This window comes from Bidens hawaiensis, unplaced genomic scaffold, assembly GCF_021521415.1.
Source record: "Bidens hawaiensis isolate Kalapana, Puna unplaced genomic scaffold, B.hawaiensis_p1.1 tig00026819_1, whole genome shotgun sequence".
Taxonomy (NCBI): Eukaryota; Viridiplantae; Streptophyta; class Magnoliopsida; order Asterales; family Asteraceae; genus Bidens; species Bidens hawaiensis.
Window position 1 is genome coordinate 81,395 of NW_027494311.1, and position 13,774 is coordinate 95,168.

Below are 13,774 nucleotides of genomic sequence, written 5' to 3' on the forward strand. Positions count from 1 at the left end.
GTGAGTGGGGGCGCCATCCAATAATATTGTGACGTGTGGCAGAGAGAGAAACTTGATAAGATGGGTATTGGTAGTGGTGATAGCGCCCCGGGGCATGGTGTGGAGGGGCGCGAGAGGGGGCGCGAGCGGTTTTTTTTTTTTTTTTTATAAATGTATTACCCAACGAATCCGGAATTTCTCAAAAACTCAATCGGAATCCGGTCAAAACCTCAACGAATCCGGTCTTCAAAAACTCAATCGGAATCCGGTCAAAACCGGAATTTCTCAACCCGGAATCCGGTCAAAACCATGGCACCTTCACTCTCTCTCCTCCTCCTCACCACCACCGTAACCTCCACCGGAATCCGGTCAAAACCATGGCACCTTCACTCTCTCTCCTCCTCCTCACCACCACCGTAACCTCCACCACCATCGGCGTCACCTACACTCGGTGGTTGAATTGAAGCTTTTCTGCACGAATATATATATATATATATATATATATATATATATATATATATATATATATATATATATATATATATATATATATATATATATATGCTGAAACATTCCCAAGACACCCAGCTTAAACCCCAACGGCTCTATTTTGCATCCCAAGACACCCCTCACGCTCAACCTGTCCCGCGAGCCTCCTGGCGCCAGCCTCGTTTTCCGCTCTCGCGCCCCTCTCGCGCCCCTCTAGCGCCCCGGTGGTGTGGCTCTCGCGCCCCGGGGCGCGAGCGAACTCCCTCTCGCGTCCTGACTAGCGCTCCGCACCCCTCAGCCTAATTACAAAAGAATAAAGACAATATCTTCCTTAAATTAAAAACTACAAAAACCTTTTCTTACTTTCGGATCAGAAATTCTTCCCCTGATTCCCTGTCGACCCGTTTAATCCACCTCCCATTTTTCACCTTACCCGAACCCGACCCGGATTCCGCAGCCGCCACGTGGGCAACTTCCAGCCCATTTCCCACCGGAAGAAACACCGATCTCACAATCCGCCGTGATCCACCGTCGTCAAACAAACTTCGCAAGTGAAAGTCCGAAACCACCCGTAAACTCGCGTTCTTACAAACAACCACCGCTCCGCGGTGGCCGAAACTTGCTGCTTTTAAAACCCGAGCAAAATCATGCTTCTTTGAATCAACCACCAAGAAATCTATGATGTCCAGTTTCTTAACCACGGTTTCCGGGTCTCCAACCATCACTTCGGGCGCCATGCTGTACTTCTGCATGGCTTTGACGTACATAGTTCTCGACTCCTGGTTGGGAACTATGCACACGTGTCTGCCGCACGTGTGGGTTGAGGCTACTGCCAACCCGATGCTTGTTGTTATCACATCGCCGAGACACCAAGTCTCGACGATGAGGCTAGCGTTCCAACCCGCGGCCATAGCGGATATTAATTCGCTCACACTTGATCCTTGGTAAAGCTCACACTTTATAAGAGAAAGATCTAAATATTAAGAACAGTTCACGATGATATAGTCACCATCAAATAGGTGTTTACAAACACTCATGCCACCTTTTTTTTAAGAAATTAAATAAAATTATTTGTCAGAACGAACCGTTCGAATAATATTCAGGTAACCATTTTAACCTAAGGATGGTCAAACTTTAAAAGTTTATCCACAAAATACCCTGACACCAATTTTAACAAAAACTTTAAAAGTTTATCCACAAAATACCCTGACACCAATTTTAACAAAAAGAAAAAATAAAAGAGAGTCAAACTTTAAAAATTATTGGATAGAATGGCCTTTTGAACAAATCCGGATAGAAGGCAGTTTTGGCCGTTCTGACCATATGGAGTCAAACTTTGATTATTGTTTTATTATTAAAAGTTAAAACAGTTGTCTGTCCAATATCCGGATGACCGTTCTAAGTCTGACCATGAACAATCGAACTTTGAAAACTTTTTGTCAAAACGATTGTTCGACTTCTATCTGGACGGCCATTTGAAATGGTCTGAGATTAAACGTAAGACGATGCATGTATAATTCAACTATAAAACATTAACCAAGAAAATAGTAATTGATAAACATACCGATTTAACAGTGTCCATGAAAGCTTTTGTGGCCATCTCCGGCGACCAAACAAGTTTCATCTTTCCAAATATAAGTTAGCTTGTTTTTGTTCAACTAGTGGTTTTAAAGTTTGTAAAAATTTTCATTGATTATATATGAGAAATAAATAAAGAATATTAATTGTTGGTCAATAAAGCTAGAGGGGTGAGATCGTTGACTCATCTACGAGAATCCAACGTGTGGATTAAGATGCAAAACAATGGGATGTTATGTTTGGTTTGGTTTTGTCTTGATCAGACCGACAAGTATTTAATTAACGGTAATGATTATTATTATTTGGTTAGAATTAATCCAAACATCGTAATCAGCTTGTTAAGGATAATATATTCAAACGATCGAATATTCAGTTTCAAACACACCCAACTACGCGTTTGCTGTTAACTTTATCTCTTTCGACAAAAAATAAATTCAAGAATTACGTACAAAGATGTATAAACGACTTGTATGTGAATGGAATAATGTATAAAGTTTATATTAAGAAAAATATTCACTAGTTGTAGGATACACAATGACACTCACACGTAATACTGAGTTGGAGAAGTAATGAAACCCCTTTTAAGTTTTAAGGAATGTAAAATTCATTTAATTTTTAAAATATGATTATAGAATATAATATTTATTTAAAGTAAACTGTTAAAATTGTCGCCGACAACTGGTCACTTTAATGATTTTCGTCCAACTTTTTGTTGAACATAGACATTTCAGGCTTCCCAATTATTGTTAGCGACGTCCAAATTTTAACAAATCCGTCTTTTTTAACTATAGCTTTGTTGGAGGTGGGGTTTGTTTTTGGAGGGTTTTGGCCTGTCATTAAGTTACTACCAAAAAATACTTTTAGTGAGTGTAGTCTTGATTTTAAATTTAATAAATTCATTTCAGGGTTGTGGGTCACTGTACCTTACTCGTGGGGTACTAACCAGGTTTTAGTTTTTCAGGAAAATTATAGTAGAACTTGTTGGAACCGGTTTCATATCTACACGGTTAAAACCCAGAGCCGACCTGGTTAAATTAATACCTGATCATATCCAGACCCGTTTCTTAAACTTTTTAATTTTTATTGACCATACCTTCAGTTCCGGTTATCGAAAATACCCAATTTTCTCACCTCTATGAGTGGACTATGGAATAGAGATGCACAAATCAGGTTTTTCAGATACCCGGGTTCGGGTATGGAACCGGGTTCGAGTATGACCGGGTATTGGAAAATCGGGTATTGCTAAAAAACGGGTCGGGTTCGGGTCCGGGTATTGCCTTTAAAAACATACCCTATGCATCGGGTTCGGGTCGGGTATAGAACCTGGTATTTTAAAACCGGGTATTTGAATATCCTATTTTCGGGTATTGAAAAAAACCTATTTGTGGTTTTTTCGGGTTTTTTTCCGGGTATAGATTGGATTTTTTAAAATGTTGCATTTTTAGGGGTATTTTTCGGGTTTTTTTAATGTATTTTTGGGGTATACATCAGGTATTTGAAATACCCGGTTTCGGGTTTTGGAAATACCCTGTTTCGGGTATGGAACGGGTTCGGGTTTTCGGGTATTACCGGGTACAAATCGGGTCCGGTTCGGGTTCGGGTTCTAGTACCGAAATGCATACCCTATCCGTACCCTATGGTAGGGTCGGGTACGGGTTCGAGTATTAAAAACCCGGGTATTAAAAAACCGATTCCGAGTTTTTATTTCAGGTCCGGTTCCAGATTCGGGTTTTTTTTGCACCTCTAGTCTAGAGTGCCAGACCGTATAAAAAGTGAGAAGTTGCCTGTGAGTTAACTTAAAAGAAAAAAAAAGTTCTTAAAATATGCTTGTTCCGAAGAAAGCCCACATAAGATCCTTTGTTTACCAGGGTTCGTTATAATTGAATTAATTTAAAAAAAAATCCATATAAAACGACAATGAGATTTCATTATTTGAAACCAAATCAATCAAATAAACTTAAACGTGTCATCAAAGTTCGAGAAAGAGACGAGAGAAAAGCAAATTAATGATATTATAACTTATCACACTTGTATTAAATAACTATTTCGTTTAAATTAGTGAGAAATGATGCAACTAATATATGTGTGGCACGTAATAGTTAAGTGTGGGCTTATTAAGTATTTCTTTATTTGTAGAAAAGGACAAAACGTAATTATCTTCGTTACTCGTTAATCTAACTTCAGTTAGTTTTTTTAAAAATGTATTGTTTACTTTTTGCATAATAAATACAATCATATACAAGGGATTGTCTTTTAGTTGCTCATATAATTGCATATTATTATCTTGTGTAATAACTAGTTTGAGACTCGTGTATATTTAATAAGTAATCAAAATGCACTTTAGCAATATACTATCATATACTAGACTCGTGTATATTTAATAAGTAATCAAAATACACTTTAACAATATACACTATTATATACTAGACTCGTATGTTTAATAAGTAATCAAAATACACTTTAACATTATATATATACACTATCATAGTATACTACTAATACAAATCCATTGTACAATACAGCTGACAACAATTTTAAAAACAATCAATTAGTTAATTAACTAACATTACTTGTTGGTTTCTTTGAAATTACACGAGCTTTCTAGAAAAATATAACATATTAACAAAACAAATTAAAAAAAACATTATATACAATGTCAATAGAACAGAATTTGTTAAAGTTTAATTAAAGATGCAGGGAAACAAAAATCATTGAGAGTTTTTAATTTTTAATTTTGTGATAAACTCGAATTTTTAAAACTAATTTGAAATTATTTCCTTAAAAATATCACTACTAAGAGAAAGGTACATTTATTTAACAAATGAATAAGAAATAATTAAAAATTTGTGAGAGTGAATATTGTTATTTTGTGATGACACCTAAGAGAAAAGTGGTGGTAGTAAATGAGAACCAAAGTTGCATGTTGTTTAGAGTTGTGTAAATTTAAATGAACTCGTAGAGCAACAAAATGAAAACCAAAATAATCACACAAATCTAAACGTACATTTACAAAGCCGTTGTGTTTTATTTTTGTTTTGATTAACAATACACTTTCAGATCATTTTATCACTATTAGAAAACTCATAGGTTTGTGAAGCATAATTGCGCCAGAAAAGTGTCACAGACGAGTAATTCCGACAAATTAAGCAGGTTGGAAAAAGCCTCTTCGTAAATTTGTATGTGACACATTTTCGACACAAACTATGACAGTTTTTACACATCATTTTATCGCAATTTTTCGACACTTAACAACTTCTACAAATTATAGTTACCGTACTAATTTTTTTAAAAATTAAAAATGGTGTACATTTAAATCGTTGTTTTCTGACATATATACAAATTGTTTTCCTACACATACATATATTATTTTTTCCAACGCAGAAATGCCAAAAATTCCAACACATTCCTAATGTAATTTGTAATATCATTAGGATTTTTTTTAGTTTTTTTAATAAATTTGTCGCAACTCTCAACAAAAAATCAAGGTTTCACTTCTTGCCGGAAATGTGTTGAAAACATATAGCAAATTGCGACGCTAAATTTACGTCACAAATTTAGTAGCAATTCATCTATTTTCTAGTAGCGGTTGTTAGTTCTTTATCGACATAAAGAGATTTTCTAATGATGATTGTAGATATATATAAGAATGTGTTCTACGAATATGTAATAACACAGTTTACCCATCGAAGTAGTAGCAAAATTTAGTAACAAACATTTAAGGTTTTACTAACTTCATAAAATAATACATGGAAAGTCACATAAACAAGTATCACCTTTGAATTAAGAGCACATGATTTATTATCCCATGTAGAGGGTTGCCTCAGGTAACCTTTGAGAGGGTATGGCTACTAATGATTTCCTTTTCTTTGTCACAAATCCAAACTCATCACAAAGCTCAAACTCATCGTCTTTAGGCAAGTTCCACTCAAAAGAATGCAGAAATGAAGCTAATATATATGTTAACATCTTGCCACCAAGAAGGATTCCAGGACATATTCTTCTTCCTAATCCAAACGGCAAAAACTTCACATTATTTCCGTTGTAATCCCATTTTCCGCTTAAAAACCTATCGGGTTTGAACTCCAATGGATTAGTCCAGTTGCGGGGATCGCGATGGATTGCCCAAACATTCATATACACGATTGTATCTTTTGGGATCGTGTAGCCACCCACCTTGCAAGATTCTTCTGGGCATCTATGGATTAGGAGAGGAAGTGGAGGGTGTATTCTGAATGTCTCCTTGATCACCGCATCCAAATATGTCAATTTGTGTAGATGGGATTCTTCAACAATATTATTCATACCAATAACCTCGGCTAATTCATCTTGAACCTTTCTCATTACATCTAAATTGTTCAAAAGCTCCGCCATCACCCATTCTACCATTGTCGACGTTGTGTCTGTTGCAGCAACTATGACTTCCTGTTGAAAGAAATATAAGGATTTTAAAAAACTCATTCGGTGAATAATATTTTCTGTGTATTGAAAGTTAAAAATCAGACCCCTTTACATAAAAAAGATCAAATTGAAAAATATAATGGTAAAGGTAATCAATTTATGATAAAACTAACTAACAAATGATAATGATAAAATATCAATAACTATCATAGTATTCTAAACCAAAAGATAGATACATCTAATAATAATAACCACGCCTCTTATATTTAAAGTTTCCATGTTTAGTATAACTTTTATAAGACAGAACAACAATATTAGAAAAAAAAAAAGAACAACATACCATCAAAAGAGCTTTAATTTGGATTATGTTAAATGATGTGGGAGTGTCTTTCCGGTCTCTAAGCTCTAATAACATCTGCAGAAAATCCATCCTTCCATCTCCTTCAACTGCTCCATCTATTTTGTTGGAGTTAGTTTTAATTCTTTTTTCTATAATGTTATCAAAAACATGATCAAAATACTTCACTTGCATCTGCATATCTCGCTGCCTCTTTTGTAGATCAAACCATGATAACACCGGAAGAAAATCGGAGATGTTTGGTGCTCCTAGTAACTCAACAACTTTGTATTCAACTTCGCGGAACCTATATCTGGTATAGCTAGATTCCACCCCTTCATCAGATTTGCTACAACCCCATAACATGCTTGTCACCACATTAAGCTCTGTGTAGAAAGCGATTTTATTAATATCAACCTTTTCCCCTATTTTAGTATAAACTTCATTCACTGTCTTTCTCACTTCATGTGTTCTAAAACTCTCACAAGCGTTTAGATTTGTGTTGTTCATCAAATTGTGAACTAAAAGCTTACGCATGTTACGCCAATGTGTCTTGTCGTCGGTCCAAGCGATATCAAGCCCACCATAAGTGAGCAATGATGCTGTTATTGGAGTGCTGCGGTTTGCAAAGGTGTGGTCCAGATCACGAGCCACGACACTTACTAGGTCCGTGGAGTTTACCACAACATGAAGCTTACTTCCTAGCTTCAGACTGAAGATGGGTCCATATTTGTGAGCCATCTTGGTGAATATTTCATGTAAGTTGGAGCCGAGAAACGGGAGGTAGCCTACGATTGGTAAGCCGTAAGGACCTGGTGGTAAGGAAGTTGTGCCCTTTGTTGTATAGAAGAATAACAATTTGTGCCATAGAAATACTAGAGTCGGAACAGAAATGGTGAGAATTGTGCGAGCAAGATCGTCTCGCTCGTTGTTGGCTTCCCACCACCATGACCAGTAGGTAATCATTTTGAGATAAATGTTGTATCCATGTATTGATATCATTTCTACTAAAAATGATATGTTAGCAGTCTGCTTGTTATATTTATGGTTGATTTGAAGTTTGGTTATCTTGACTAAATCACAAAATGATAAAATGTCCCCCAACAGGTGTCCAGCTAGCTTTATTGGTTATCAAGGGTCATTTTATTTTCTTTAGTCAATGACCGTGGCCCAAGTCAAGTAAAGAAGCTTCAAAAACAAATAAACAAATTAAAAGCACATGGCTCATTTTTTTTGTTTTTTTTACTCAGGAGCAGCAGATACTGTACTCCTATTAATTACCTCTAACACCGTTAAGTATTGTTTGGTTCTTACCCATACAACTTGATAAGAGCTACGGTTGCCAAGTCAGTCCCCCACTTTTGATGGATTTTTGTCGCAAGCTAAACATCGAATCGAAATCGATGTTTTAGGGGTGGACATGTTAACGAATATTAAGCATCATAACATATAAGTAGCATTTATGATTTGCTATTATTATCTAGTAGTAGTTAGTTGTCGAGTAATGGGTTAATATCAAATAACATAGCGAATATATACATTAAGCCTAGACCTAGATTATTCTAGGCTAGTATCAATACATGTTGTATTTTAATCTCTTTATGAACTCCACTTATTTATCCAAATGTAAGAAACAGGAATATATATCTGCCTATCACTATATCAGATAATTTATATCATAAGTAAAACCTTGCTTCAGATAATCTTTAAGAAGGTATAGCAAACAGCGGTTTCCTTTTCTTGGTTACAAATCCAAACTCGTCCGAAAGCTCAAATTCATCATCTTTTGGCACGCTCCACTCAAAAGAATGCAAGAGGGACGCTAATATATACATCATCATCATCTCCCCAAGAGGGATTCCCGGGCATATTTTTCTTACCGATCCGAACGGTAAAAACTTCAAATTGTTTCCACTACAATCCAAATTTCCATTCAAGAATCTCTCGGGCTTGAACTCCAATGGATTGGTCCAGTTTTTGGGATCCCGTTGGATCGCCCAAAAGTTCATAAATAAAATACTTCCCTTTGGTATTGTGTATCCACCCACATTGCTTGATTCATTTGGGCATCTTTGGATTAAGAGAGGAAGAGGTGGGTGTACCCTAAACGTCTCCTTGACTACTGCATCCAAATATTTTAGTCTAGGTAGATGATATTCTTCAACAATATTCATACCAATAATCTCCGTTAATTCTTCTTCAATCTTTGTCTTCACACTTGGATAATTCAAAATCTCCGCCATCACCCACTCTACCATTGTCGATGTTGTGTCTGTTGTTGCTGTCAAAATGTCCTGATATAACAATTTTTGGTTGTTTAGTAACTAAGTATTAGGACCTTAGACTCACGCGTTGCGTTGCGAAAGTTAAACTATACGAAATGCAAGCGTCAGAACGTAAAAAATGTGCACGAGCGTTGCAACGCTTAATTTGTGCGTTGTGGCACATTAAAACTTGAGATAACAAAAGTTAGATTGAAACGCAAATCGTAACGGTAAAAAATTGATTAAAATGGGAAACCAAAAAAATCATAATGACTTATTTATCTATGCTTAGATTATTTGTACATTACATGTAACTCCATTTCAGATGAAAATTACAATAAAGCATAGACTAAAAAAAACATATTGAAATAGTATACTTAGGATTTTGAACAACATCACGTTATAAAAGTTACAAGAGAAAAACGAATATATTAGGAAACTAATACAACTAATAAAATAATAATAATAATAATAAAATGATTGGCAATGGATAACATGTCACATGAAACAATTAGCAAAATCATTTTGTACACAATGTTAGTGTACATGTCCTCATGGCGGATATATATATTAAATGGATGGTTTCTCAAAACCACCTGAGTTTCGAAATAACAATGTATTTATATATAGAAAATATTATAGAAACCACCTTATAAATTAGTAAGGAATCACCTTATTTATATTACAAGCAATAGTCTAGGTGGTAGTTTGGTGGCTTTGTAACCTGACGGTCACATGTTTGATTCCGGGGTTTAGGCTAATTTTAGAACTTTTTTTTTCCTAACTTAGCTAATCAATTAGGGTTTTATAAACTAATAAAACACATATACACAAGTCCACAACGACTACCTATCTCTCTTCAAACTCACGTTCACGCACACTATTACCATATCGTCCTGTTCTCCGACCACCGCTATCGCCTGTTGCTTTTCTGGCTGACCACATGTCACACCCCCATCTTAGGCCTAGGAGTGCGACCCAGTAGTTGGTATCGTGTTTGTAAATAAATCAGAGTTGCGTTAGTTTGCGGAAGACTTAGAAAACTTTAAGGATCAAAAGTGTAACTTAGATATATATATTCAAAAGACGGGATTATAGAATACCCGTTTGAGTTTACAAAAATGATTATATGTTTATAATTACAAACCATCACGTTAAGTTTACAAAAGAAATCCGAGCCATCGGATTTATATACATAGCACTTCGATACTCCAAGTGCTAAACTTGTTCACCTGCAAAATGTAATAAAATACGTCAGCAACGAATGTTGGTGAACACGCTGACGCATAAACATTTTTCTTTTTTACTTTATTACCCCTCGAAACTACGCCTGCCTCGGTCCAACGTGGCTTAGGAATAACAAAGTCAAATAACACATTATAAATATGAGCCTCTACACTAGGTCACCTCAGCAAACACCTCATCGTTCGACTTAGTTAAGTACCCGTAAATATACACAACGATCGCACTCCCTGCAGGAGAGCGTCCTACGACCAAGGGTGGTGCGATCATGCCCATACATCGCATAGTACCACCTGTGTAAGGATCCAGACATACGTATACCACAGCCTGATGGCTAGGTTTATACCCTTATTCATAACGGTTTTATAAACACATAGTTTCTTGTAAACAATTTCATAAAGCAAGTTGACTAGTTTTAAAATCAGTAAAAGTTTGGGGGCGTATTCACCTTGTGTCTTTAGGATCGGCTTCACTCACCGTCCAAGGGTCTTTCCCTTTCTTTATCTCGCACCTATAGTACGAGTATAAATATTTGTTAGTCGGATACACGATCCGACTTAAGACCTTTAGTCTTATATCTCAATCCTCGATTGAACCTCTAGTTCAATTCTTTGTTTACTTGAAAATCTTTAGTTTAAAAGTAAGTTATAAACCCTTAGTTTATATTTAAAAACCCGACGGTTCTTCTTCTCTAAGAAACGTAATCATTTTCTTTATTATTTAAGAATACTCTTTATTCATTAAATAATATTTCATAACAAAGAATATTTATACATATACTTACACACATATATATGTATTCAATAATATTCATAATCATACTTTCATTCGTTTCTTTGTTATGTTTATTTCTCTTTTATCGAGGTATCGAGTATATCCTCGACTTAAGGCTTAAACCTTTAATATAATATTGAATTATATTGAATTCGTTATTACGCCTAACCTTAATGGCGTTTAGAACCTCTAGGGACTTGAGCAACACTCCAACACCGCTTTAACCTTCTCGACACGCAAATTGAGGAACACCAAATCTTCAATACTCGTCGACACGCTTTACGAGATTCTTCGCCATTACAACAACACCTTTGCTCGTATGTGGGTGGTGGGTGGCACGAACTCTAAGGAAACGTCGGTACACAAATGGAGGTTCGGGGCACGCTTAACGAGATTATTATAGCACGCTTATCGAGGCAACAAGGCACGAATTTCGAGGTATATTCTAGAGAGAGAGTAGTGAGAGGTTAGAGCTGATTTTGGGATGCTTGGAATGAGATCCCATGGCCGCTATTTATAGGCAAATCTTGGGTCCCATCGCGTACCGCGCCCGGACTCCTAGGAACCCCATCGCATACCGCGACGTAGGGTTGATGACGCAGAGGGTAGGTCTGCCACGTGTCGACACATGGCAGTCATCGCTCCACGTGGCAACACGTGGTGGCAGTGTTGCCACGTGGTGACACGTGGTGGCAGTGTTGCCACGTGGTGACACGTGGCAGCACATGGTGCCACCGTGTGCCACGTGGCACACGTGTCACACTGTGTCAGACTTCCCATCGCGTACCGCGATGGGAGTCTCTTCTGACCTGTCGTGTACCGCGATGGGACAGGAAAATCAGATTTTACAATTTAAACCCTGGGGTTTGGAATTTGGCAATTTTAATCCTTAGACTTTGAAAAGCTGGTACTTTAAACTCGAAATTTTCACATTGTTACACCACACACCTCCTGCCTTCCTCCAATCCTCCTGCCTTCTACTCTTCCTCGAAGATCGATTGCTCATTTGCTCGAATCCTCCCACTTTGAAGGTAAGTTTAGATTCATTTGTTAAATGTTAATTGTTCTTGACTTCTTGTTAATTGCTAACTTATTTTTTAAATTTAGTTTTAATTTGTTAGATTGTTAGTTTTAATTTGTTAGTTTCCTAGTTTTTAATTTATTAGTTTGTAATTGTTGATTTGTACGATTCTTGCAGTTGTTACATTGAAAGAGAATGCCTCCGAAAAGTTTCGGTTGAAGAAGTAATGCAACGATTTCAAAAGATAAAGACTCGTATGGAACAACTATAAATATTCTTTTAAATTCGTAAAGAATATTGTATTTATATTATATGTCTTTTTAATTTCTAGTAAGGGTGTAATTTTTATTATTTTATTGGATTTTTATTACGTAATGAACTTTGCCCAAACAATTGAACCGACCCTAACCTCAAAGGCTCAAACCAACCCGGAACTTTTTATGCCCGACTCTATGAAATTGAAGTATCTAAAATTAGTATATCACCTGAAAAGAATTTCTAGATCCACCACTACATGTACTTCCCATTTGTTATGGTTAATAGTATACTTACATTTGTAATTTCATAAAAAATAATAAATTAAATAAATCTTTAGGATCATGAACTTACAAATAATAGGACCTTTATTTGATTGATATCCAATGACGTTGAAACATCTTTCTGGTCTTTAAGCTCTAACATTATTTGAAGAAAATCCTGATGTCCATTAAATTGTAGAGTTATTAACATTGATTCTTTCTTCAATTAAATTGTCAAAAATCCTATCAAGATGTTCCCGTATCTTCAGAATCTCTTGATGTCTTCCTTGTAGATCGAACCGCGATAACATCGGTATAAATTCAGAGATATTTGGTTTTCCCACTAACTCAACAATCTTGAACTCAAGTTCTCGAAACCCACCTAATATATCCCCAGAATCGCTACAACCCCATAACATGCTCGTTACAACGTTAAGTTCAGTATCAAAAGCAATTTCATTAATATTAACCTTTGTCCCCATCCTAGCATAAAGATTACTAACTGTTTTTCTCACTTCTTTATTCTAAAATCGATACAAGCATCAAGATTTGCATTGCTCAACACTTGGCTAACCAAAAGTTTCCTCATGTAACGCCAATGTGTTTTGTTGGACCATACAACTTCAAGGGCACCATAGGTGATGGTTCGTGCCGTGACCGGAGGATTGCGCTTAGCAAACGTCTTGTCACGGTCACGAACCACAACCTTTGCTAGGTCCATGGAGTTTACCACAACATGTAACTTAGTTCCAAGCCGAAGGCTAAAGATAGGACCATATTTGTGAGTCATCTCCGTAAATCTTTCGTGTAAGTTGGAGCTCAAAAACGGAAGGTAACCGAAAACCGGTAAGCCATAGGGGCCTGGTGGCAACCGATAGTTGGTAATTGATACGGTGTATTTGTACCAAAGAAGCACTAGTGTTGGAACACAAACTGTGAGAATTGTGCGAGCAAGCTCATCTCTATAGTTTCTACTTTCCACCACCATGACCAGTAGTTGATCATTGTGAGATAAATTTGATCTTTAAAATCTGATTTTGTTATATATATATATAGCAGTAGTGGTATTCTTGGCCACATATAGGAGTGGATGATATAATGTTGATATATTTGGAACTTTCCTAGCTACCAAATTGTAACAACTTACATAATTAGAGAATAAGTTAGTTTCATG

The 13,774-nt window shown here is 36.3% G+C and overlaps 2 protein-coding genes and 1 pseudogene across 3 annotated transcripts; all 3 read right to left on the reverse strand.

Annotated features, from left to right (window-relative positions):
* Positions 1-782: 782 nt before the first annotated feature.
* On the reverse strand, positions 783-2,765 carry LOC143574015 (uncharacterized). The gene is made up of 2 exons (XM_077058749.1): positions 2,033-2,765; positions 783-1,424 (listed from the first exon to the last, which is right to left on the reverse strand). The coding sequence occupies exons 1-2, from the start codon at positions 2,090-2,092 to the stop codon at positions 828-830; spliced, it is 657 nt and encodes a 218-aa protein (XP_076914864.1). The 5' UTR covers positions 2,093-2,765; the 3' UTR covers positions 783-827.
* A 3,033-nt stretch (positions 2,766-5,798) lies between these two features.
* Positions 5,799-7,909, reverse strand: LOC143574016 (geraniol 8-hydroxylase-like). The gene is made up of 2 exons (XM_077058750.1): positions 6,785-7,909; positions 5,799-6,468 (listed from the first exon to the last, which is right to left on the reverse strand). Exons 1-2 carry the CDS (start codon positions 7,781-7,783, stop codon positions 5,845-5,847), a joined length of 1,623 nt encoding a protein of 540 aa, XP_076914865.1. The 5' UTR covers positions 7,784-7,909; the 3' UTR covers positions 5,799-5,844.
* A 501-nt stretch (positions 7,910-8,410) lies between these two features.
* LOC143574017 (cytochrome P450 monooxygenase 76AD131-like) lies at positions 8,411-13,605 on the reverse strand (annotated as a pseudogene). Its single transcript, XR_013142515.1, has 2 exons — positions 12,692-13,605; positions 8,411-9,075 (listed from the first exon to the last, which is right to left on the reverse strand). The product of XR_013142515.1 is annotated as a cytochrome P450 monooxygenase 76AD131-like (transcript).
* Between the last annotated feature and the right edge of the window lie 169 nt (positions 13,606-13,774).